This window comes from Gaeumannomyces tritici (assembly GCF_000145635.1).
Source record: "Gaeumannomyces tritici R3-111a-1 unplaced genomic scaffold supercont2.2, whole genome shotgun sequence".
In the NCBI taxonomy this organism is placed as follows: Eukaryota; Fungi; Ascomycota; class Sordariomycetes; order Magnaporthales; family Magnaporthaceae; genus Gaeumannomyces; species Gaeumannomyces tritici.
Window position 1 is genome coordinate 1,274,066 of NW_008804546.1, and position 23,800 is coordinate 1,297,865.

A 23,800-nucleotide genomic window follows, 5' to 3' on the forward strand; every position below is an offset into this window, starting at 1 on the left:
AAGGTCGCTGCAGGCTCGCTGCAATGCCGCTGCGGCAGGCCGGGTTCGGTGGAGACGCTGGTGACTTTGCAGGGGGCGGGCCATAAAACGCGGGGTGTTCTCTCGTCAGCAAATGACACAGCTCCAGCGGGGAACTGCCGGACCCAGGCCTCGGTCTAGGCGCCACGTTTTGATTAGGGGCCGGCCGGTTCGGAGTAACCCGACGGTGGGGACACAGGCTGCCACAGCCTTTGATACGGACGTAAAAGGCGGCCACGGGAGGGAAAGACGGGAACGAGCAGGAACGATGGATAGAGGAGTGTAGGATTCGGAAAGAGCGATCAAGAATAAAAGAGAGAAAAAATCAAATGGAAGGAGCTGGGACACCTACACAAAGGCCCACGAACGCTCTTCCCATTTGACATTTGCTAGCCGGGTGTACCTTGCGCGTTAGTGTCGCCGCCGCGCACGCACCGTAAAGCCCGTGCTGTTGTAACCTCGCCCTGTGGAGGCATGGGAGGCAGACGCTCAACTAGTCGGAGCGCCCGGGTGAGAAAATTGGCGCGCCGTACCACACAAACTACGCGTAGTTGATCGTCGATCACGGCTGCCGGGCATAACATGAGAAGTGACATCAAAGAGGGGCAGGGGTGTCCAGCAAATAACGGCCAGCACCGGCCGTCTCTGGCGGCCGGACGGCTGATGGGGGAGGCCGAGCACAATCGTCATTGTTCCAAGTCCGGGGTTGGAAAATCCACCGTCGCTTTGCTCGAGTCGACAATTTCCCGAGACATGGAACCTACGGAAGGCGGCAAGGCCCATGGAGAAAATGATCCGGTTTGTTCTCGGTCTTAGTCTGCCACGTGCTCAGAAACCGGTCAAGAAAGCCTTGGGCCATTATGTCAGAGATGAAGGGGAAGGAAATTCGTAAAGAATTTTGGGTTGCGTGCCGATTTATCGTTGTAGGACAACTTGTCATGGAACCTAGCCAAAGGGCGCCTACCAGCAAGGACAGACGTACGTTGAATAAGCAATAGTCTGTCTATATATCGAGAAAGAGCCAACAGGTTAGCTTGAGTCGACAAGAGGTTAAATGTTGACTCCTAGAACGCCTCACCTTTGTCACTCAAAGTCAAACGCTCCAAAACAGCTCGGGAACGAATAGAGAAATGCAATAACAGTTTCAAAGCGGACTCGCTCCTACGACAGAAATGATTGTGTGTTCAAAACAAGCCAACAACAGATGTGACGCTAACATATGATTTTCTTTACAGCAAAATGGTATGTTCATAGCAAATAATGTCCCACCAAGCAAGCGAGCAAGCCAACCGCCTCTCTCTTACCCCAGGTTCCCGCCCTGCCTCGCCCATCTACACCATTGCTCCATTAGGCCGTACCATAAAAAAAGAGCCAAGTATGGCAAGAGCAAAACAACACTGCAGTATCGTTCTTTTGTTATTTGTATCTGTCGCAAGCAAACCAGCCCAGGCCCACTTAATTGTTCGCATTCCGGCGCTCGGCCTCCTGGACGGCGCGGCTCCAGTCGTATTTGTACAGGAAGAGGTACTCGACCACGGCGACCAGGCCAAGCCCACCCGTAACGCCGATCCACAGCCCCGTGAGCTCCCAGCCGAGGCCGAGGCCGAGGCCGAAGGAGACGGGCAGCGCGATGACGTAGTACGAGACCAGGTTCGCATAGCCGCCGAACTCTTGCCGGCCGATGCCGCGGAGGAGCCCGTGCGAGAGCGCGGCCATGCCGTCGAAGACCTGCATCATGGCGCAGATGGGGAGAACGTTGGCTACGATGGCGATGACCTCCTCGTCATCGGTGAAGAGGAGCGGGAGCTTCTTGCGGAGCGCCGTGACCACTATCATGTTGACAACCCCGATTATGGACCCGGCAACGACGGCCTAAAACAGAAACATGTCAGCTTATCTGTTTAATGCGGGTGTTCGCGCTTCGGCCCGGCGCATCACTGACCACCCTGGCCGATGTCTTGGCCGCATCGACAAGCCTGGCCCCGATGAGGTTCGCAACTCGGGTCGACGCCGCCACGGAAAGTGGGAAAGGGACCTGGTAGGTGGTCGAGGTGATGGTGACCAGGATGCTTTGGGCTGCAAGCTGGGGCGTGCCGAACCGGCCAGAAATCAGCGTGAGAATCTCAAAGGCAAACCATTCAGCCTCTACCATGATCATGCCCGGGAGGGCGAGCCGGATCATGGGACCTGTGACACGTTAGCAGGCCGCACGACCGAGACTCTGCAGACAGGGGGGTTACACCGGCGCAGACTTACCCCAGTTCGATAGCGCCCGTTTCGTAAAGCCGCCCCAGCACTGATAGCCGTCGACGAAAATAACGTATAAGAACAACAAAACGGGCATGAGGTTCTGCGTAATGACCACGCTGATCGGAGCCCCGACGAAGCCCCAGTCGAGCTTCCAAACGAAAAGCCAGCTGAGGAACACGTTCAGGGGCGCCGCCACCATGAGGCAGTAGGTGGTGGCGTGGAAAATGCCCTGCGCCTGGACGAAGCGCTTGGACGCCTCGAAGACGGCGTAGGCCGGCATGCTGAAGATGCAGACCCGCAGATAGAGCCCCGCGAGCTCCGCGCTCGCCCTCTCCGGGAGGACCAGGGATAGGAGCTCCGTCGCGTTGAGCCACAGCACAGCGATGGGCAGCAGCAGCACGAGCAGGAACCAAGTCATCCTCTGGAGTTGCAGCCCCACCAGGTGCTTGTGCCCCGAGCCGTAGGCCTGGGCGCAGAGGGTGTCGAGGCTGGTCGAGAGGCCCTGGATCGGGGCGTAGCAAGTAATGTTGGCAGTCATGGTGCCGACTGTCGTGTACTCGAAATGTTAGAGACATGGCCTCCCACCCCCCCTGACATGTCATGGATGCAAGAGTTCCGCCCCTCCCGCGGGATAGTGTCACTTACGGCTGATGGCGCCCAGCTCTACCTTGCCTATCCTGCCAACGACAAATATGCTGGTGATGCTGATGGAGTACTGCAGCAAAAAGGTAACAACCAGGGACCTGGCATACGTGGCTAGGGTTTTGGCCTCGCGCTGCCAAGTGGTCCTGATCTGGCCCGCCGCGACGGCAGCCTCCCAGGTGTCGTGGAGGTGGCCCTGGTCGGGGCGGTGCCCGTCGGGGGCCCCATTGCCGTTTGCGCCGGCGAGCAGGGGCGCCTCCTCGTCGCCGCCCCCGCGCAGCTTGGGGGGCACCTTTGTGCTGAACAGCTTCCGGCGCAGCTGGGTGAAGAAGCCGGCGGGCGCGCCGTCGTGGCCGCCGCCGGGGATGATGGCGTGCTTGGGCGGGAGGAAGTGGTTGTCCCGCAGCAGGCTCCTCTCGGCGTTGCGCGACCGCTTGCGCTCGAGCGGCGTCAGGGCCGGCTCGTCGAGCAGGCTGGGCGTCGGCCCCAGGGCGGGGCGGGTGGTGCCGTACGCGATCCCGGCAGGGCGGCGGTACAGCGTTGGGTTATCCCCGTCGGCGTCTGACTCGGTCAGCTCTGGGTCGCCCCCGCCACCGCGGTGGCCCGGTGGGGCGTCCCCGTCGCCGCCGGCGTCGAGGCATTCGGCGAGGTCCCTCGCGATGACCTCCTCCGCGATGGGCGAGGTGGCCATGAAGGTGGCGGACCGCGGCGAGGCGAACTCGCGGTCCGACGCGCCCGCCGGCCTTCCGCCAGGGATGGGCCTGCTGGACGTCATGTCTGGGCTGGCTGGGGGGACTGGATGTCGAAGGGAGCACGGCCAAGGTGAGGGAAGAGCGCGGAATCAGATGGTCGACTTGAAGAGCTCAGGGCACCACGGAACCAATAAAAAGCTCTCCGATACCGATGGTGACCGACAACGGTGGCACGCTTTGTGGAACTCGGCTAGGCGCCTATCAGACCCCTCGGCAGGGTAGGGGATGGGGACGTACTGTAGACAAGAGGAACCTCGGCCGCTAGCAGCACTCGGGTGGATATGGACGGTAACATCACGAGACATGCATACAGGACGCAAATGGACTGTAGATACTTATACGAATAGGCAACACACATAAAAGCCCATAACGCCAAGATGGGCTCGCTTCCGTGCAACCCTGGGGCGTGGCTGGCTTGACTTGCCGCTGCCGACGCCGCCAGGTTCATCCTCCGCGCCTTGTAACAAGCCTGCCACAGAAGAAACGCAATACAAATGAATCGATTCGAGCGCAGATCTCCTGGAACCGCAGCCAGGCCCCGCTGGAGACAGGACAAGCCTACACATGATACAGCCCGCGGGTCTCTGCTGCTCGGCGCTCACAAGACAGCTGTCGAATGCGGAAACAGCATGGCAATTCTGAATCCAGAGCCCATCTGTCAGCACTCACATCGGGTGGCCGCGGCTGGATGAGTTCGCTGGCTGATCGGGATGGCTGTCCTTTGGAGGAGGGATGATGGATGGATGGCGCGGGGGAGGGTGCTGACCACCAGATGCAGCAGCGCATTGGATGCGGCTCTACCAAAGCAAGCATTGCGGATGCGCTTGCCGAGATTGCGTGAACAAAGCCGCCACTAAAATATGTGTGTAACCATCAGCTGCTATATCACGTGATGGATTGCAGGAGGGATGGAGGGAGGATACTGTCGATCTTTCCCTTGGACATCCACAAACCCATGCCTCGCAGTCCAACGAGGGTTACACAACCCCGACTCCAAGCACTGTACCACGTCGGAGCTGGATCTCAAGAGCGATGGCGACGCAGCTCAATCACGCAACCTGCGGGCTCGGTTGTCGATCCCCCAAGGCTGGCTCGAGGCCCAGCCAGTAGAATCGACGAGACGTTTTTTTTGCTTTTGATCACCACAATCTCGGGTTGGTGCGCGTGTAGCGCATGAGCCAACGGGAAAAGGTGTCAGGTTGCCTTTGGTTGCTGACCGCTACTTTGTCCCTCGGCACACTCGCCCTCACTGATGGATCTGTTTGCTCTGTACGTACCCGCCTCATGCCGGCTGGGGCGGGACGATATCGGATGTGTAGATGTGGACATCCATGGTGGTGGAGCAGGTGGTATAAATCGCCAGTTGCTCGAGTTGACCGTTGACAACCCTTACTTACTGCTCGCCATATTGCAAATGGTGTATTGTGTGTATGTTGATTTCACTGTCCACATTCGCCTCGGCTTTTCGTCGCCTGATTGAACGGCCTCGACCGGCCACCTGAAGGTTTCTGTGCCCCGGATTCTGAAAATAAAAAATTAAAAAATAAAAATTAAAAAAAATTAAAAAAAACCTCTGGGCCCGCCTCCGGAGATAATGGCCATCGATGCGGGGTCCCGTTTTGTGGGCGGGAGGTCGGAGTGTGGGCACGCGCTGATGGCGTCTGGCGTGGAGCGTGGGCTGCGAGAATAGGATGGCTGGGCGTGCCGCCACAGCAAACCTACTGCACAAACGCCGAGATTGGCTTGTTTGGCTCGGGGACGCATGCAGTGCATGTCCTGTGCCGCCTCCGTCTTCATGGTCGCCGCACAGGTCTAGGAAAGTTTAGGTCTCCGCGTCGTCGACCATCATCAGCCGTTGTTCTGCTGCATCGAGATAGGCCCGAATGGTGCCGAATGGTGGCCCCCGACGCTAAACAAAACCGCCGTGGCGTTTTCGGGAGGTCCATGTCTCGTCTCGGGTCTACACTCCCCCTCGATTTTTGACTACTACTTTGCTACTCGCCATCCTGCTCTCCTTCGTCATGCTACAGGCCCAGATGCAATTGTCGCACCAGAGAGGCCCCGTCCAATCTGAACAGGCAAGTCGTCAAATGGAATTGAAATCGATGTCGGGGTTCAACCATTGCTCCGCTCCGGCGAGGATGGATGCGGAGACTTGGATGGGTAGCGGGCATAGCGTGAGCGGTTTTTGCGACTCTGCGTTATTGGTTATCGGCACGCACACGCAGGGCGGATTTCCTTTCATGGACGGGCGGCTTATGCCCTGCCTGTTTATAAATGCAGACATGAGACCCCTGTTTGGCCGCCCCGGCGTCCTTTTGGTGCCCCGTTATCCGCCAGTTGGCCGAACTCGAAGAAGGGGCTCTCGCTGGATCGACTAACCTGCCACGCCTACCTGCCTCGTGTCGGTCTGTCGGTGGACCGGCCTGCGAACGAAGCAAGGGGGCCTGCTTTTCACCCGCGAAACCTGTATGGCCTTGCCTCGGGTTTCCCTCTAGGGTTGAGCGGTTACGCCACACCAACTTGCTTGCACATGCCTCCTTTCGGTCCTAGCCCGGACTCGATGACCGTGCTCCTGTGTAGGTACCTATATGTGTACCTAGGCAGGCACGTAGTAGATAGGGATGTACCTCCTTATCCAGGTGTCACCGACGCAGAGATTGACGTCCATGGTTTGACGAGCCCGCTAGCTGATATCAGCATCGGGACTGGCAGGACACCAGACACCCGGGGAGGCATGTCCTCGTAACCGCAGACATGGCGGCGAGGAAAGCGGAATCCGTGTGCGCGCCAAGGGCCGGCGTTTCAGGGTCGCCGCCAGGTTACATGCCCATTTACAGGAAAATAAACCGCTCACGACACTGGTAGGAAAAGCCTCGGGTGGGATCTAACCAGACTCCAGGCTGGAAGGAAGGAAGGCTTGCCCCACCCCCATGGAATGAAGCTCTCTGGCGCCCGTGTGGGAGTGTATCCAAAGTATGGGGCGAGCATGCGGAGCTTAATAACATTGAACGTATACATACACGGTCTCAATAGCCTCCCATTCCGGATATATAAACACCCAGCTGCCCTCCCGAACCGCCCACTCATCACCTTCCTTCTTGGACAGAACCATAGAAAGAAGATACCTGTCTGCACCGCTCGTCCCTTTCCCCTCCTTATCTGCTCGGCCTGCCCTAGAACGTTTGCCTTTTCACGTCGACCTCGAAAACCCACACCTGCCCAGGCAGTCGATTACCACTACATACCGCCCCGACGGTCGAGAACACCCAACAAAAAGTCAGAAAAGACAAACAATTCGCCAAAATGCCCAGCGCTAAGACCGACGTCAAGAGCATCCTGGAGGCCAAGCCTCTCCAGTTCCAGATCAGTGCTGGTGGCAAGAAATGGGCCTGCACCGTCCACTCAGACCGCGCCTCATAGTATGTTCCCCATATCCTTCTCGTCTTCCCCAAACACTATGTCCAGTCCCCCCAGGGCGAGGTAGCGTCATCGCCAGCCAAGAAAGCTTAACCGCGAACGGGAAACCCTCTGCGGGAACACTGATGAACGCCCTACCACGCAAAACGCATCTACCTACCCTGCTCTTGGACATCAAATCTGACCAAAGTGCCCCCTTTCTACCAACAGTGACCGCGTCAAGGCCTCGCGCACAAACTCCACCAGCTCTACCAGCTCGGTCTCGTCGTCCAGCTCTCGCGCCTCGTCTACCAAGTCGGCATAGGCGGGCTGACAGGAAAAGTACCGCGGGCGCCGGTCGGGGAAAGGCTGTCGGGGAGGGAAAGATGCAGGAAATTCCTTGGCAGGGCGCGCTCCCGTAAGCTTGGGGCTCTTCCCGGGGTTTGTCTGGGGGGCCGGGGCGAAGACCAATGACATAACACCTGCGCGCATTTACGGTTGGCTTGGCGTTTTAACAAATCGGTGCGAAGGGGGCTTGGCTTTTTTGTTTTGAGAAGTGCGGGTTGCACGAATTACCTTTTTTTTTTTTTTTTTTTTTTTTTGCCCGCATCGACAGGAGGATGGGGCAGACACACGGTGTTCTCGGGGTGGGCTGTTGGAAGCGTCCATTACGAGATCCAAATATGAATTCATTACCAGGCCTGATCCGTTTCACGACCTGCTTGACCCTCGGGTTCCCGGGATTCCCATTCTGGGACGGGCGTGCCAGCCACAAAGTCCTTCTGCATCCACCCACCCATCCTCGCGAGATCCTGCTGACAACTTTAGTGCGTGGAGGGGGCATGGAGCAGACGCGGGAATACCACAATATGGGGGTCCTTGGTCCTGTTTGTTACAAAGCGAAGAACACGACGGGTCTTCTCACCGCCCACATATCCATTGGATACGGGCGAGTTTTGGCCAGCTCCATTATTGCCTCACTCGCCCACCACGAGGCCGGTCCATGCTCACTTGTCACGTCAACGAGATCGAGTCTCGAGGTGGCAGGCAAGGCATGGTGACCTCGCCCGTCCTTGGGACCACGGGACGCACTCGACCATACTGTATGTGCATGACCCATCGCTCAACGGAGCCATCAACGCTTTCGAGGTGCCGGCGCTGACTCGCGGCGCGTGGAGCGTGCCGCGGTCCCGATCATGAATGGCCGCCCTGCTTACACCCTTGACCGTGGCACGGCTCGATGTGGAAACCGGAGGACCCTGCTACGATCGGCCTTGGCACACAAGGAGGGTTGCGCGCGAAATGTCCGGACACCGAGCGGGCTGACAAGCACCAGACGGGATGGCACGGACTGGGAGGGCTACGGCCTCTGCTGCTGCGGGTGCCTCAGCACTCGGGAAAAACAAATAACCTGCAAGGCAAACCGAATCCACAACCCGCTGGCATCGTTTCCATCCGACGTCATCCCACATCTGAACAGAGGCGGTCCACACGCGAGATTACAAGGCCGACTGCCAGGGCATGCTGGTGAGAAAAAAAAAGAAAAAAAGACATCGGATATTCGGGACGTGCCTCCAGCAGTGCATCAACAGTAGAAAGGCGGTCTCAGCAGTGATTCCTTCAGAGCCACGCCAGGGGCGGCGAGAATGCACGCAAAGCCACGTATCCACTTGTCTGTTTCGTTTCCTGTTCCCTTTCTTTCCCAAGAGGGCAAGCGAAGATGCCTGCCTACTTGCAACTTACCTATGCGTCTACTAAGATCTTCCCTGTCTGGATGGCTGCCGACAGTGAGGCGCACGCATGGGCGCTGCTCGTTGTATACCCCCTCTATACAGGTATTCTCTTGCCCCGAGCGGCTCGATATCTTCCTTTAGATAACTGCTGGGGGCTTTGGAGGATCACCCCTCCGAACTAGAGGCACGAAAAGCATTGTCAGGTCTTGGCGGGACATATCAGGATCCACGTGCTTGACTGTACCGATCGCAACAAATCTTTGCAAAACAGCTTCTCTGTGACGGACCGGACGGACCGGACGCCGACTCATAGCCCGCCAAGTTTCTGGCAAACGAACATTTCATATCTCCCACGCAACCATACTCCAGTGACGAGGGCGGATACGCACCGACCAAACTCCAGCAGAAAAAGGGACAGGAATCGCACCAGCGTCTCCAGCATACCGGCTGACCTCAACCGATGGGCTTAAGCTTCTTCTTCTTCTTGCCCGAGTCGCCCGACTTTCCCTTTTGGAACTGGCGCCAGCTATCGATGCGCTGGTCCCTCGTGGCCTCCCAGTCCTGCTCGTGTTGCCTCTTACGCTTTCGCTCGTCGAGCTCCGCGTCCTCCTTGCGCTGCTGCCTGCCTTCCTCTTGCATCTGGCCTTTGAGCTGTCGCCGCCGCCGGTGCTCGTTCTCAATGAGCACAAACTTCGTCTTTTCGCGCCACAGCTTCTTAAACTCCTCAGTGCGGGTCTCGGGGCTGTCGGCGTTCCACTTCTTCTCGCGCATCAGCAACATGCGCGCGTCCGAGATGGCCTCGTCGAGCTGCGTCCGGTACTTCTCGTCCATCAGCTCAGTCTGTGCCTTCTTCAGTCGGTCGAACGCGTCTGGTGCCAAGGGGTTCTTGGTCTTGTCCGGATGTATCAGCAGTGACTTCTTGCGGTAAGTCAGCTTGATGTCTGATTCGGGTACGCCGGGTTGCAGGCCAAGAACGGCATATCTGGAGCAGAAATAAGTGATTGTTAGCACGTACAAGCCCATGTGGAGCATCGGCTCGTCGTTTGCGCATGCCCCTCGCCCGGGGCTTGTGAGGTACTCACGCGTCCAGGCGGAATGACTGCAGAATGCGATTGATCTCGGCATCCTTTTCTGCCTCCTTTGTCTCCGACTCGAGAATGTCGAGCGCATCGCGCTCGTCAATATTCTCCTCGGGCTTCCCCTCGCCCTTCTCTGGGCGCTTCTCCTCGCTGGACATCTCTCGGCCTTACGGAAAATGCGCGCGTGTAGTAAGAAGTTGTATCGCTCTACAGTATAGGCAAGGATTCGATTGAAGTGTCGGAAGGCGGGCTTCTCGTTGGTGGGCGATAGTTGCACGCTTCGTGGCCGTTTTGGTAGTTCGTTTTTCGGCCAGGTGCAGTTTCCAGCCTCAACTTCGCGCCACCGTTCCCGCAGCTCGGTTCGGTCTTGGCTCTTGGCGCACAGCAAGGTGGGGCCGACGCAGCACTGCCCAGTGGGGAAGCACCGCCAACCCTAACCTGAAGACAATGCGCTATCGCGCCTTATCTGGCGTCGCGCAGGGATGTGTCCCCCGCCGGAAGTGACCCTGGAGAAAGAAAAAAAAAAGGGAGCAGCTGCATGAGCGCGTTGGGAACAGCAGCAAAAACGAGCGTCGAAGGAGCGACTGGTTGGAACAGATCTACAATCTACACGGCAACCACTGCACGCCGTAATATGCAACCGCCATAACAAACAATCAATTAAAATGCCTCGCCGCGCCGCATCCCCAGCTCCTTCGGAGAACGAGGTCGACATTTTGAGCTCCATTTTCACCGACGACGTCGAAGCGGCCCGCCCAAAAAAGTCTAGGCCGGGGCTGGGCATCTCGGACGACTTCGACTTCGATGTTGATGCCCTACTCACCGGCGCCCACGATGGCGGGGAGGGGGGAGATGAGGCGCTGATCGCGCTCCAGCAAGCCGCCTCCTTTCGGAAAACAAAAGATATTCTGGGCAAATCAACCAAGAAAGGAGGCGGCTTCCAAGCTATGGGTACGTTGCGCCGCGCGCTTCCTATGCAAAGGAAGGCCAGCTAGCCGCAACTTCATAACACTGACTGGAGCTTTGTTGTAGGTCTCAATGGCATCCTCCTCAAGGCCATCACAAGGAAGGGCTTCTCCGTTCCGACCCCCATCCAACGCAAGGCCATCCCCCTAATTCTCGACCGACGGGATGTCGTCGGCATGGCCAGGACCGGATCCGGAAAGACGGCCGCGTTTGTCGTCCCCATGATCGAGCGTCTGAGGGCCCACAGTGCCCGCGTCGGCGCCAGGGCTCTCATCATGTCCCCCTCTCGCGAGCTGGCGCTCCAGACCCTCAAGGTCGTCAAGGAGCTCGGCAAGGGCACAGACTTGAAGACTGTGCTCCTTGTCGGTGGCGACAGCCTCGAAGACCAGTTCGGCTTCATGACGACAAACCCGGACATAATTATTGCCACCCCTGGCCGTTTCCTGCATCTCAAGGTCGAGATGTCACTCGACCTATCTTCCATCAGATACGTCGTCTTCGACGAGGCTGATCGGCTTTTCGAGATGGGCTTTGCGACGCAGCTAGCCGAAATTCTGCACGCGCTACCGCCGTCCCGCCAGACCCTACTTTTCTCCGCCACTCTTCCGAGGTCCCTAGTGGAGTTCGCAAGAGCTGGTCTTCAGGAGCCCAGTCTGGTGCGGCTCGATGCCGAAACCAAGATCTCGCCCGATCTCGAGAGCGCGTTCTTTTCGGTCAAGGGGGGCGAGAAGGAGGGTGCGCTGCTGCATATCTTGCACGACGTCATCAAGATGCCGACTGGCGCACCCGCAGGGCTCAAGGATGAATCGGAAAAGGCGGGTAAGAAGAGGAAACGACAAGGACCTGATCGACCAAACCCCAAGGAGAAACCAACCGAACACTCGACCATCATATTCACGGCGACAAAGCATCATGTCGAATACGTCAGTGCGCTACTAAACCACGCCGGATTCGCCGTGTCGCATGCCTACGGCTCACTGGACCAGACTGCGCGCAAGATCCAGGTGGATGAATTCCGCCGTGGCAAAACTAACATCCTAGTGGTGACGGATCTCGCTGCTCGCGGTATTGATATCCCCATTCTTGCCAACGTTATCAACTACGACTTTTGCGACCAGCCAAAGGTGTTTGTACATCGTGTCGGTCGGACAGCCCGCGCGGGCCAACGTGGCTGGAGCTACAACCTGATTTGCGACGTCGATGCGCCCTACCTCCTCGACCTGCAGCTGTTCTTGGGCAGGAGACTGATCGTAGGTCAGGAGATCCCTGAGGGTGACCCGCCGAGCTTCGCATCAGACGTTGTCCTAGGTGCTCTGCAGCGGTGGCCGATCGAGACGAATGTAGAGTGGGTCAACAAGACGCTCGTGGAGTCATATGATACTCAAGTGCTACGCACAGTTGCCGCCAAGGCACACAAGCAGTTCGTGAGGACCAAGATCGCGGCCTCAATCTCGAGCGCCAAGCGTGCGCGCGAGCTGACGGCGTCCAAGGGATGGACACAGACCAACGTGTTGTTCGGGACTGGCCCTGCCGAGGACGACGCGGAAGGGCTGCGGGCTGAGATGCTCGCCAAAATCAGTGGGTTTAAGCCCCAGGAGACTGTGTTTGAGATTGGCCGTGGCGGGAAGGGGACGAACTTTGAGGCTATTGAGATAATGAAGAAGCTCAGAGTCAGGGCCCCGGTGAGGAAAGTTGCCAGGGGCGGGGACGTGGACGTGGCAGAGGCGAGCGCAAGCAAGTCCAGGAAGAAGTCTGATGACAGTAGTGATGGTGAGGATGACGAGGGAGACGAAGAGGAGGACTCGGTGGACGAGGAAGCTCCATTTGCGGCATTAGAGTCCGAGCCTGAGTCGGAACTCGAGGTCACAGTGTCAAACTCGGCCGACGCCAAGAAAGGGGCGGACTCTTGGAAGGACTCGGAACACTTCATGTCCTACACGCCGCGGCACGCCAACGTGGCCGAGGAGCGCGGCTACGGGGTCAATACAGGCTCGGGAGGGGCCAACTTCCTCGAGCAGGCGCGACACGTGGCCATGGACCTGGCCAACGACGAGTCGTCGACCACCTTTGGTGTCCCCACGCGAGCCGCGGCCACGCGCTGGGACAAGAAGAGCGGCAAGTACGTGGCGCGCCACAACGACGAGGACGGCAGCCGCGGCGGGTCCAAGATGATACGCGGCGAGAGCGGCGTCAAGATCGCCGCCTCCTTCCAGAGCGGCCGCTTCGACAAGTGGCGCCAGGCCAACCGCCTCGGCAAGCTGCCCCGGGTCGGCGAGGCCGAGAAGGGGAACCTGGTGCACGTGGGCGGCACTCCCGGCGGCGGAGGCGGACGTGGAGGCGGCAGCGGCGGTGGCGGCAGGGGCAACGCCACGCTCGGCGGGCAGGGCGGCGGCCGGCGGTTCCAGCACAAGCGCGACGACGCGCCCAAGGATGCCGACAAGTTCCGCGACGACTACCACGTGCGCAAGAAGCGCGTGGCCGAGGCCAAAGAGAAGCGCGTCGGCAAGTACCGCGACGGCGAGGGCAGCTCGCGCGAGCTCAAGACCAACGACGACATCCGCAAGGCCCGCAAGATCAAGGAGCTCAAGATGCGGAAGAACGCACGCCCGGCGAGGAAAAGGGGCGGCAAGAGATAGAGTTCTTGGAGTGCGACGAGGTAGCGTCTGTCATATACGGTCAAGATCACAGTCTATCGTGGACACCTATAAAATCGGATTTTGTTGCCAAACTAGAACTTCTCCATGCTCTCTACATGCGGCTGTGATATGAAAAGAGGGGCCATCTATCTTTCTTGGTTTACTATACAACACCCGGAAGGGCGAGTATGCGTTCTTCTGCTGACGCAAGTTCAGAGGAAGGGGGCAGGGTAAGAAGGGATATCTATTACAGGCTGTATTTTATGCGTATGTGCGAAAAGCAGAATTAAATCCCCACGAGCCCCTGTCCACTGATTCCTTCAATCTTGCTCAAGCGCCACCGCTGTTGCCACCATTGTGAGCCTCGGAGGTCGGGTACCACCACGAACAGACAGCAATGATGGCATAGAGGCAGATCAGCAACATCCCCTCGAGCCAGTGGCTCTTCCCGTCCGCGATCAGGTAGTTGACCAGAAGGACGGACACGAACAAGACGGCCACTTGGAAGATGTCGAAGCTAAGCCCCATTGCAACAATTCCCTTGCCCCCTATATGACACGGTATCAGCTTGGCCGTAAACAGGCATTGGGCTGATGGAAAAGCGGGTGAGGCGGCAGGAGATCAAACCCCGCGGAAACTCACATCCTATTATGACCAGAAGCGGGATCAAGAAGAGGGCAACCTGCATGCCTATATTGGGTGGTTCGGGTTAGCTTGCCATTTCGTTTTATCGCTGTCGGAATCACGCAAGTCCTGAATTATGGGGGGATTTGGAGAGAAGAACACTGACTTGAGCCAACCTATTATTGAAGTCAATCGCATTAGTAACACATTCAGCCTTGGAAAGGAAGACGGGTACATGTAACTCACAGCTACTCCGATGGCAAGATCCAGCTTATCCTTGATGGCGACCGAGACTGCCGTCGCGTGCTCGGCAGCGTTGCCGACAATGGGTAGAAGAATCAGACCCAGGAACTCCTTGCTGATGCCTCCCTTAGAAGTAACGTACTGTACAGATCGAGCATCGGCATGTCAGTAAGTCGGTGCGGCAGAAACATGTCAAGGCATCAAGAGAGCACCTACGTCAATGCTGTCCACAAGAAACTCGGCGCAGAAAGCGATGATAATCGTCGATCCGGCAAGCAGGGCCAGGGCAACCAGAAAATGCAGCTGCGGCTCCTCCTCGTCGTCTTGGTCGGCGCCGCCCCCGCGCGCGGCGGCCGCCTCCCGCTCGGCTGCGGCATCATGCGCTGGCTGCATCAGCATGTTGTTCAGTTGCTCCTTCTGGCGGGCGTCGACGGGGGTGATGGCGGAGCCGACGAGGCCGCGGCCGGCGCCGGCGAGCCCCTGGGCGATGCCGTGGCGGGCCGGGTTGCCGGAATCGCTGCTGCCGCGGCGGCGGAAGGGCTTGGCGGGGACCTTTTGGCTCTCCTCGCTAAAGACCTCATGGTGGGTGTGCAGCTGGAAGAAGAGGTAGGCGGCGTAGACGACGAGCAGGATGACCGAGACGCCGCGCGACAGCATGGCCACGTCGAGGTCCGGGGTGCTGCTGGAGCGGTCGAAGACGGTCGGCACGATGACGCCCGCGACGGCCAGGGCGAGCAGGCTGGCGGCGGTCTGGGCGACGGTGATGTTGAAGTGCTGCTCGGTGCGGCGCAGGCCGCCGAAGAAGAAGCACATGCCCAGCACGAGCAGGAGGTTGGACAGAATGCTGCCGATGAGCGACGTCTGCACGATGGTGACCTGGTTGTCCATGAGCGCGATGATGGCCACGATGAGCTCGACGGCGTTGCCAAAGGTCGCGTTGAGCAGGCCGCCGAGCGTGTCGCCCGTGCGCAGCGCGATCTCCTCGGTCGCGAAGCCGAGCAGCGCGGCCAGCGGGATGATGGCGATGAAATTGATGGTGAAGATGAGGATGGGGCTCGCGTGGGCAAAGTGCAGCGCGATGCCGGCCGGGGCAGCGACGAGCAGCACGTTGATCCACGAGTTGAGAAAGGTGCGCTGCAGCTGGTTCGCCACGGTGAAGGGCTCCTTGGGCTCGACGTGCTTGAGGAACTTTGAGCCCTTCTTCTTGGGCTTCTCCTCCTCCGGCTCCTCCTGCTTCGCGGTGCTGCTGCGGGCGAGGCCCGTGTCTAGCCTGGGTATCTCGGGCTTCCGGTTCCGTAGCTGGGCGTCGTTGGCTGGCGGTGCGGTCGATGCAGTCTCGGTAGTAGCAGCAGCGGCGGCGCCGGCGCTGTCAGAATCTCTCTCCTTGTAACCATCCCTGGAAGAGAATGCTCCAGCAGGGGCCGAGTTGATGTGAGTGAGGGGTGACGAGCCCTCCTCGTTGTCCCCCGCAGTGACAGCGTGGCCTTGCTCAACGTCCAAGGGGAAGGTGCTATTCTGTTTTTTACGCCATTGGATATGCGCAAACGGGCCGCTCTGCCGACTGAGGAGGTTTGCCTGGCGCTTGATCCGGTATGCGTTGACTGAAGGCATCGTGATGGTCAGTTCGCCGACACTTCTGGGCCATGGGAGAGAAAGCAGCAAATGTGTGGTCCTCTACAAGGACATGATGACGCGCCCGCGTGATCAAATGCATGCGAGTCGGAAACTGGGCAAGATAGCGCCGGGAGAAATGGATTTTCTGGCCTGATGACTAGTCCAACTTACATGCCGGCATTTCAGGAGATGGCCGCTTGGCAGTGAGTGGTACCGTGTGAGCAGATCAAAGGGCAGCACGTCGTCGAGGCGCCTGTGCTGTGTCGTATGGCTTGGGCTTGGCGGTGCCACCGTGGAGAGATGCTACTTGCTGCCTTGCAAGACTGACTGGACATCAGTGGTACATTGTGTTTGGACGAGGTGGCTGGGCTGCAGAAGTAAGAAAATCCAGGAGACGGAAGACACCCAGCACAAACAAAAAGTAGAAGAAGCGTAGAGCAGGAGCAAGGGAGGCAATGGGTGGAAAACCGCCCATGAATCGCGACGAGGTGCGCACCCACTCGTTTAATACAAATTCCCATATGGGAGGCCATGCAAATTACCTGCGGATTACCTGCGGGTTACCATCAGGCCAGGGGACCACAACTGCGACCAGTCTGGAAACACCTGCACTCCCCTGCATGTCAATCTTCCAAGGCCCGACAGCGCTACACCCGAGGCGGCAGTGGTCCTGACGTATCCCAGCTCCAACAATCCAGTTGGTGTGCAGCGCAGCTTGGGCACGTTCATGTGGTATAACGTCTGGTCTGGCCTAGCTTTAGTTTTACCTCGCTTTAGTTTTAGTAAGGTGTGAGAAAGTCCCGATGTTTCCTTTGCCTTTAAGTAAGCTTGAAGGTACTTTGGGTGCCATCTATCGTGTCCCCGAAAAAAAACATTTCCAGTTATTGGAGATTTCTCGCATAGAAAGCAGACAGGAATTAGTGTCGCTAGACGCGCATTTCCATGTCGTCGTGTCAAAAATCGGAGGCCACTCTGGCCAAGCTTTCTCGATTCAGTGCCAAGCTAGCCAAGCTTTGCGGCAGATCGGCCACTCCCACCTTGGCGCGCGTTCTGACTGCGCCTCGGTTCAGAACAAAAGTCCGCACCGTCACCAACCAACCAAGGCATGGCCGTCAAAAGTCCGATGACGACCAAACGTCATGCCACTGCGGCTTCGCGAGCGCGTGCAGCAATCCAGCGTGCAACTTTCTGCTTTTGGCGCCTCGCTTCACCTCTTCAGCCACACTGGCGCGCGGATTGCTGGCGTTGGGAAAACTCGGTTCGGGCAATAAAAGCGGGTGACAAACAAGAGTAACAACCTCCGCATGCCGACCTGAAGCCACACGGAGGATCCACACAGAGCGGGAGGCCGTCCAGGCCAGGGGTCAACCGGAAAGTTCCCATTACCCATAACCCATCTACTTCCCATCCCGTGCGGGTTGCAGTTATTTTACCTTGGTGAATTTAAGCGGCCATGCTTTATACAGTTGCACATGAGGGGACCAAAGATTGCATCGCTAAAAATAACATGTAATCCATCTAGTTAACGCAACACGCAGTGTTTGTATGGATACCAGGACTGACCTTTATCAATGGGGCTGATACTTTGATGTGATACCTGTACACTGGACTCAGTAAACTCCCCACTCCTCCGAGCCCCAACAATTTACAAAATAAGTAGATGCGCAACAGGGCGGGATCAAGAAATAATGGAGCGAGGCGGGCTGGCTGCCCGTGGTTCCACTGCGGACTTCCAGCATAGGTGTAGCAAGCGGTCAGATAACAATTGCATAGCGAAGGTATTAACTGAACAGGTAATTTAGTAATGTTGGCATCTGCCGCGAAAGGTAGCGACCAATTATACCATGAAGGGGCTCCTGCTTCTGCCGCCACATGTCTTCATCCCCCAAGGCGGAACAATTCGCGCACAAACCCTCCGACGTAGACTCTATTAGGGATGCAGCGCTGAATCAAACGAAGATGGCGTACATCTTGTAATCCGTCAGATCCGCGCGCGGAACGCGTAGGCATTAAAAGTCCGCTGTCGCTGTACTGGAACGGCAGCATGACGCTGGCGATCGAACAGTCCGCGGCCGCGATAGTATACGGATCAAGAACAAGTCTGACATCCTTGTAGCTACTCGAAAAGAACTCAGTGTACCATGCCGTGGCGGGTGGGTAATAGCACGCAGTCTGAGACCTGGATGAATAGACGGCAGTGAAGGCGCCCGATACCGGGTCCAGGGTATAGTGCTGGGCGTTGGTGATGTCTGGGCTTAATTAATAAAAGTGGTTGAGGTCGAAAGGGAATCCCGTACGGCGTATATCACACCCTCGCCGGCGGTGGGCGAGCTTGCGAGAATGAACGTGCCCGTCGCCTCGAAGCCAGCGCACGACACTCCGGTGGTAGTGCTGACACTGGTCGTGGTGGTGGTCGTGCCGAGGTTACCGGGGTCGTGGTAGTCGTCGAAGCTATCGTGTGTTCGGTCACGGTCTAGAGGACGGAAGATGCACGTGAGCCTTTAGGTCATGAAGAAGGGGAGAGGAGCAGACGGAAAACTCACCTGAGTGTTGGTCGACTGTGACGTAGCGGCCACCACCGTGGTGGACGGGGTGATTCTGAGACACGAGCACGCGAGGCTCAGGGAAGCCGCCGGGGTAGGCCGTGCCGGGCAGTTGGGAGGCGGAGCAGCAGCAGCAGCAGCAGCAGCGCGCTTCGTCGGCCCGCCAGCCGGCGCCACTGTAGTGGTCGTCAATATTGTCGAAGTGTCGACGACGGTAGCAGTGGATGTCTCGACTATGGTGACGGTGGCGTCTGTCTGGGCCACCGAAGCCGTAGACTCGCTTCGAGAGAGTTAGACGGGTCGTTGTGCGTCTACCGGGAGGCAGGTAGCATGAGGAGGTGGACCTACTTGCCCAAGGTGGTCGTGCCGCCGTGACCATCACCACGGGGATGCTGAGGTAGCTGGAGCAGAAGGCCGTGGCCGCTGACCTGCTTGCGACATCCTTGGATGCCGTGCCGGTGGGGTCGAAGCAACGCAGCAGGTTGTTCCTGTTGCAGACCAGGTCGCGATCGGCGAGGAGCGGAGAGCTCAGGGCTCCTGAGACCAGGACGACCAGAGCCGTGGTGCGCGATAGCAGGGGGGACTCATGGTGGGCAGGTGTGGTTTGTCTTGTTGTCTACCTGGCAGTGCTGGTGTTTGTCTGAGAGCGAACGTCGGGATGAGGGATGACCACCTCAAGATTCACATGAGGCTTCGGCGGCGGCCGGCTTGCTCTTTCATACGCCGCTCTGTTGCCGCCATGACCGAGATCCCTTCCGTGAGGTCTCGTATCGGGGAATGTCCCTGCGTACGATGTTTGCTCCTGTCTCCTGGTGCGGTGAACTGAAGCGAGCTCACTTGGCACTTCCTTTTCGCAGGGCAGCGACCCGGTCGTCGAGGTCCAGAACAACACAGCTGAACTCACGGTTTCCTCATTTGGGTGCCTTGTTCGCTTTCGCGGTAACAAGGTAGCGTGGCTGAGGGCCTAGGCCTTTTTAGCGTGATTGGAGGCGGCTAGCATTCCATGTCCCTTGTGTAAGCGGGTTAACAATACAATAATATGTAAATGCGGCTGGTTGAGCACATGGGTACCTGGTATTCAGCTCGCGCTACTATACACGGCGGGTCAAAAAAAAACCGGAACACGTTTCAATTTTTGCCCCTGTGCATACCACCACCAAATGAAAAGTGTCCCGTTTTTGTTTTACCAGACCGTGCTATGGTAACCTGGGTGCCTGGCATTCAGCTCACGCTACCGTAGTAAACCAGCAGGTATTAGCAGGCATCTTACCTTCTAGATAGGGCAACTTGCATTGCAGGGAGTCTCAAGCCAAACCCAGTGCGCTGGGTGGAAGTACCCCTTGATCAGCCCACGTGTTGCATACGCCACGAACTCCGGGCCGGTAATGGTGTCCTCTGCCCCTGTCCACCATCGCCCGGTGTCAAAGCCACCCAGGCGGCCGCCGCGCCGCGCGGGTGCGTGACCCGGGTCGCAAGGAGACTACCGGCCGCGTCGGGCTTTTGGATGAAGGCTGGCGGCTTGGGGGATCCCTCCTAGTGAGAGGAGGAGGCTTGGTGAAGGCCGTTTTTGTCGTCATTTGCCCCAGGAGTGACGCTAGGCTATCTTCTCTGTGTTCGATGTATGCGATGCTCCGAGCGATGAGCCCGGGACTTTGGGCGGCCCCGAGTGTGGAGAAAGCTTCGAGTGGCTTCGGGGGAAGACGTTCTGCAACAAGTTGACATGAACGTTTGCTGTAACTATAGTCCATTCGTTCGGCCATGACGCCAAGTCTCACCTGAGATCGTATGCTGCAAACCTTCCGGTATGTGTGCCCCCCTCGTCATCCAGAAAAAGAGGGGATTCGTAGAGATAGACGTGAACGGTCCCTACGCTCGCGGCAAAACTGAACGCTATCTATCGGTTATGCGATCTCTGGCAAAGTTGGAGTACCTTAAAGCAATAGTAGAAGACAGTATCCGTGCCAAATCGAGTGTTTGATCAAGTATACCCTGCATTTGCACGCACAGCAATCAATCAATGGGTGCTACATGTACCTATATGCCCACATATGCGGATAAACAGCGATGAGCATGCTAACATTACGGGTTTTGTACTTGCCACTGGAAATTCCAGGTTCTCTATGCCCACGCCCTCGCTGTCGTCCAAGGCGTGAGTCGCGATCAACCCTTTGTATAGAAGAGAACCTATTCTAGGTTGTCATCCGAATTTCTAAGCATGTTGGTAGGCTCCCCTGGTGCCAAAAGCACCCGCGGCCACTTGCCACGCGCCCTCTTTGGGAGGGCCAACGCCGAAGTGATACATGCCGACTTGTAGGTGAAAATTGCATCTATTCGGCATTAGGAGGAAAGAGATGTGTCTGCCGAGGGCTGGCCTTTGGCCAGCCCTTATATACAGGCCCCCTGGGTGCCCAAGTCATGGCCACGTGATACACACGTGCTCCTACAGCCTTGCACCCTACAGGGCCTATACCTCTGGATACCTATCCCATGTATAACCCGAGAAAGCATCTATATTTATAGTCGAAGCGACAGAACATAAGTGGGTCCACCCGCCTGAAGGCCTTTGTCCATCAATCAGCGCCAAGGCCCCTCGTAACGTTCGGGTAAACGCGTCAGTTTGAGACTGGAAAGCGCCAACTCAAGGTGCAGGCGACCGAGAGGTGAGCCTGAGGGGCTTCATCTTGCAAAGAGCGCGGCACCGATGTTCTGGTCGTATTATAAACTTTGGCACGGGGTAGGTAAAAGTAGCCAAACCAGGGGGGGATATAAACTACAGCGATTAGTTGGTGATATAAATATTAGAGGAGAGAAGCAGGATTGCCTGGGGCTTGCTGTGTGGTACATATCCTTTTCGGATGGGAAGGTTGTGGGTGATGTGAGAATTCTCAATGAGCGCGACAAAGATCAATTGTGCCTCGAATGCTTGATTTCGGTTGAGGCTCGAACCATCTGCAAGGCTCGGCGTGCGTGGGCGCTTGCGTCAGCCTGAAAGATCCATGTTTGGGGCGCCAGGTTCAGTGAGCTCTCATCGAACGGATGCGCTGAGTTGCGTCCCCCTCAGCAGGCAGTGGGCGTGGCTGCGTGACCTCTAACTCCACTGGTTGATTGATTCGTGGACGCTCCGCCACCGCCCCTTGCCGCTGCCTGCCGCCACCACAGGCGACCTCCCTAGCCCTCTTTCCTTCGCCTTTTGTTCGTCCTTCTTGTTCTCCCATATTTGCACCAGCAGCACATCGCGGTGCGACGGCATCGAACTCTTTACACCGACAACCATTTATCCACCCGCCAGCAGGAATATCGCGCTTTCTTCCACCAACCCGGGCTTTTTTGCTCGGCGGTATTGGGGCACCATGTCCCCGTTGGCAGCGAAAGGTACGACACGAGACTCTTCTCCTGGATAACGGTCCAGTGTCTCCATCTCCAGATCATTGGGCAAGCACGGCCATCAGTCTCTCCACAACCACCAAGTGGTGCTACACAAAACAATGCATTCCTCCTGATTACTCGGGTTTGATTTGCACTGTCATGGCTGGTTTGTGGTGCACCCGTGGCCAACCGCGCGTGTTCATAGGCAGAGCCAGGCTATTGGCGAGCAGGTGGCGACAAGTCTGCTGCCTTGGGCGTGGACAGTGTGGCGAGAAATAAGCCTACGCAATCCATCCCTGCCCCCACACCCGCCCATCTCCTTTCATGGCGTATCTATCCCACGGCCAGAACAGTCGATACTGGGCTGTATTTTCTTGCTGCCTTCTTTTGTCATTTGCAAAAGATAGCACAGCTCGCAAAGTCTTGGGCCGCTGCAAACCTTTCACAATTGTTCTTCCTCTCCTCCCACAGTTGCGGTTTCTGCCCCCTTCACACTGCACTGCGGCCCCACCCTTCGGCTCGGTACATCCCCCCACTGCGACCAAGGTAGCTTCACCTGGGTCCCCGAGATGCCTCCAGTTAACCAAGCTGCCCTTTCAGCCGGCGTCATCGCCGTGTCGGTCGCCGTGGCGGCTGCCATCGCTGTTTACGAGTCCCCCGAACTTAGGCGCATGGCCGATGACCTCCGCCGCAAGATCGCCATCGCTCTGCATTCGTTGGGCGACAACATCCAGCCCGACCAGAGACCGAACCCGCAAGACCCCTTATTCAACAGGCCGGAAGATGCCGAGGGATTCATGCAGTCACGGGCGGAGCCCGGTGTCGATGCCGACGAAGAGACCAAGAGGAGGCAGCGCGAGGAACTGATGTATTGGAATTCTCTCCGGCTTCAGAAAAAGGACCAGGAGGGTGCAGCTAGCCAGAAGGACCCTCAACAGCAACAACAGACGCCACCCCCGGTACCTCAGAAGCCCACCCACAGTTCAACCTTTGACGACTTCCTGCACCGCGACCGATCTAGCCCACAGGGAACCTACGTGTTCAACACCGGTGCCGACCCCAGACAAGAGGACGAGGGCCTTCTCCGTCGCCGTGGACCCGAGGGTGTGCGTGGGTTCAGGTCGTGGACTCCCGTCAACCCCTTCGCCGACGAGAACGGCATCGAACTCGACGAGCAACACCCAGTCATGCAGCCCAACATCATCTCGCCCGGTCGTGACGAGATGTCCGACATCTACAGCGCCACTGCCACCGAGCCCGCCTCCCCCGTCCAGAAGCCCGCTACAGCCGGCATGCCGACCTCTGCCGACATGCCGACCTCCGCTGCCATTTTCCCCGCATCTGCCGACCACAACATTTCCGCTGTCTTGTTCGATGCTGCTGCCCACCTCGATCTGCAGAAGCGCCAGCAGCCCGCCAGCGAGGATAGCCACACTGTCGAGCGCGAGCTGGGCGAGGATGAGTACATGACCGCCGGCCAGGACGACACGGATCGCGATGCCTATGCAAGCATCCAAGCATGGGCTCAGGATTCTCACAACTCCAACCCCGGATTCTACTCGCCGCTCCCCGTCTCCCCTTCCGCCCCGATGTCGGAGCCGGAGCTCATCAGCGAGGGAGTGCTCACGCCCACCGATTCGGTCTCTGTCATCAGCTCATCCGAGGATCTTGGCAACGCAACCGCTCCTGCCGCCAACACCCAAGATGCCACTGTTTACTACGATGTGGTGAGCGATGACGAGGACGACGGTATTGCCACCCCCGTGAGCTGGAGCGAGGTCGGGAGTGTTATCAGCGAAAGTGATGCTGGCCACGTCCGTGCCTAAGATGAACCGAAACCGCCCCCATGGATCACGGGCTCTGCCTAGTATCGCTGCTGTTTTTGGCCAGTATTGGCTGGTCTTCTATCCTTATAGCTTTCTTCCTTTTTGCTTC

General features: G+C 57.9%; 9 protein-coding genes across 9 annotated transcripts; 4 read left to right on the top strand and 5 right to left on the bottom strand.

The window, feature by feature from the left end:
• Positions 1-249: 249 nt before the first annotated feature.
• On the top strand, positions 250-1,279 carry GGTG_02948 (hypothetical protein; the record flags this gene model as incomplete). The annotated part of the gene is made up of 4 exons (XM_009220726.1): positions 250-816; positions 1,017-1,046; positions 1,145-1,196; positions 1,254-1,279. Exons 1-4 carry the CDS (start codon positions 601-603, stop codon positions 1,277-1,279), a joined length of 324 nt encoding a protein of 107 aa, XP_009218990.1. The 5' UTR covers positions 250-600.
• GGTG_02949 (multidrug and toxin extrusion protein 1) lies at positions 1,084-3,834 on the bottom strand. Its single transcript, XM_009220727.1, has 4 exons — positions 2,914-3,834; positions 2,275-2,814; positions 1,961-2,205; positions 1,084-1,890 (listed from the first exon to the last, which is right to left on the bottom strand). Exons 1-4 carry the CDS (start codon positions 3,683-3,685, stop codon positions 1,474-1,476), a joined length of 1,974 nt encoding a protein of 657 aa, XP_009218991.1. The 5' UTR covers positions 3,686-3,834; the 3' UTR covers positions 1,084-1,473.
• A 2,860-nt stretch (positions 3,835-6,694) lies between these two features.
• Positions 6,695-7,851, top strand: GGTG_02950 (hypothetical protein). Its single transcript, XM_009220728.1, has 2 exons — positions 6,695-7,084; positions 7,293-7,851. Exons 1-2 carry the CDS (start codon positions 6,969-6,971, stop codon positions 7,384-7,386), a joined length of 210 nt encoding a protein of 69 aa, XP_009218992.1. The 5' UTR covers positions 6,695-6,968; the 3' UTR covers positions 7,387-7,851.
• Positions 7,852-8,329: 478 nt separating this feature from the next.
• GGTG_02951 (DnaJ domain-containing protein) lies at positions 8,330-10,212 on the bottom strand. The gene is made up of 2 exons (XM_009220729.1): positions 9,877-10,212; positions 8,330-9,776 (listed from the first exon to the last, which is right to left on the bottom strand). Exons 1-2 carry the CDS (start codon positions 10,029-10,031, stop codon positions 9,248-9,250), a joined length of 684 nt encoding a protein of 227 aa, XP_009218993.1. The 5' UTR covers positions 10,032-10,212; the 3' UTR covers positions 8,330-9,247.
• Positions 10,213-10,385: 173 nt separating this feature from the next.
• On the top strand, positions 10,386-13,802 carry GGTG_02952 (ATP-dependent RNA helicase DBP10). The gene is made up of 2 exons (XM_009220730.1): positions 10,386-10,824; positions 10,906-13,802. Exons 1-2 carry the CDS (start codon positions 10,539-10,541, stop codon positions 13,473-13,475), a joined length of 2,856 nt encoding a protein of 951 aa, XP_009218994.1. The 5' UTR covers positions 10,386-10,538; the 3' UTR covers positions 13,476-13,802.
• On the bottom strand, positions 13,535-16,430 carry GGTG_02953 (calcium-proton exchanger). Its single transcript, XM_009220731.1, has 6 exons — positions 16,128-16,430; positions 14,559-15,943; positions 14,346-14,483; positions 14,266-14,275; positions 14,118-14,165; positions 13,535-14,023 (listed from the first exon to the last, which is right to left on the bottom strand). Exons 1-6 carry the CDS (start codon positions 16,135-16,137, stop codon positions 13,806-13,808), a joined length of 1,809 nt encoding a protein of 602 aa, XP_009218995.1. The 5' UTR covers positions 16,138-16,430; the 3' UTR covers positions 13,535-13,805.
• Positions 16,431-16,455: 25 nt separating this feature from the next.
• On the bottom strand, positions 16,456-16,823 carry GGTG_02954 (hypothetical protein). Its single transcript, XM_009220732.1, has one exon. It carries the CDS (start codon positions 16,683-16,685, stop codon positions 16,506-16,508), a length of 180 nt encoding a protein of 59 aa, XP_009218996.1. The 5' UTR covers positions 16,686-16,823; the 3' UTR covers positions 16,456-16,505.
• Positions 16,824-18,087: 1,264 nt separating this feature from the next.
• Positions 18,088-19,499, bottom strand: GGTG_02955 (hypothetical protein; the record flags this gene model as incomplete). The annotated part of the gene is made up of 5 exons (XM_009220733.1): positions 19,222-19,499; positions 18,848-19,036; positions 18,500-18,775; positions 18,254-18,429; positions 18,088-18,135 (listed from the first exon to the last, which is right to left on the bottom strand). Exons 1-5 carry the CDS (start codon positions 19,238-19,240, stop codon positions 18,088-18,090), a joined length of 708 nt encoding a protein of 235 aa, XP_009218997.1. The 5' UTR covers positions 19,241-19,499.
• Positions 19,500-22,434: 2,935 nt separating this feature from the next.
• GGTG_02956 (hypothetical protein) lies at positions 22,435-23,691 on the top strand (the record flags this gene model as incomplete). Its single annotated transcript, XM_009220734.1, has 1 exon — positions 22,435-23,691. One exon carries the CDS (start codon positions 22,435-22,437, stop codon positions 23,689-23,691), a length of 1,257 nt encoding a protein of 418 aa, XP_009218998.1.
• Between the last annotated feature and the right edge of the window lie 109 nt (positions 23,692-23,800).

Coding starts and splice junctions, on each gene's coding strand:
- GGTG_02949 (XM_009220727.1), bottom strand. CDS start 3,685: ATGACGTCCAGCAGGCCCATCCCTGGCGGAAGGCCGGCGGGCGCGTCG. Junction 2,815..2,913: donor AGAGCTGGGCGCCATCAGCC/GTAAGTGACACT, acceptor AGTACACGACAG/TCGGCACCATGACTGCCAAC. Junction 1,891..1,960: donor CCAAGACATCGGCCAGGGTG/GTCAGTGATGCG, acceptor TTTCTGTTTTAG/GCCGTCGTTGCCGGGTCCAT.
- GGTG_02950 (XM_009220728.1), top strand. CDS start 6,969: ATGCCCAGCGCTAAGACCGACGTCAAGAGCATCCTGGAGGCCAAGCCT. Junction 7,085..7,292: donor CACTCAGACCGCGCCTCATA/GTATGTTCCCCA, acceptor TTCTACCAACAG/TGACCGCGTCAAGGCCTCGC.
- GGTG_02951 (XM_009220729.1), bottom strand. CDS start 10,031: ATGTCCAGCGAGGAGAAGCGCCCAGAGAAGGGCGAGGGGAAGCCCGAG. Junction 9,777..9,876: donor CAGTCATTCCGCCTGGACGC/GTGAGTACCTCA, acceptor TTTCTGCTCCAG/ATATGCCGTTCTTGGCCTGC.
- GGTG_02952 (XM_009220730.1), top strand. CDS start 10,539: ATGCCTCGCCGCGCCGCATCCCCAGCTCCTTCGGAGAACGAGGTCGAC. Junction 10,825..10,905: donor AGGCGGCTTCCAAGCTATGG/GTACGTTGCGCC, acceptor GCTTTGTTGTAG/GTCTCAATGGCATCCTCCTC.
- GGTG_02953 (XM_009220731.1), bottom strand. Junction 14,484..14,558: donor TTCTTGTGGACAGCATTGAC/GTAGGTGCTCTC, acceptor CGATCTGTACAG/TACGTTACTTCTAAGGGAGG. Junction 14,024..14,117: donor GCTTCTGGTCATAATAGGAT/GTGAGTTTCCGC, acceptor CGTGTCATATAG/GGGGCAAGGGAATTGTTGCA.
- GGTG_02954 (XM_009220732.1), bottom strand. CDS start 16,685: ATGAACGTGCCCAAGCTGCGCTGCACACCAACTGGATTGTTGGAGCTG.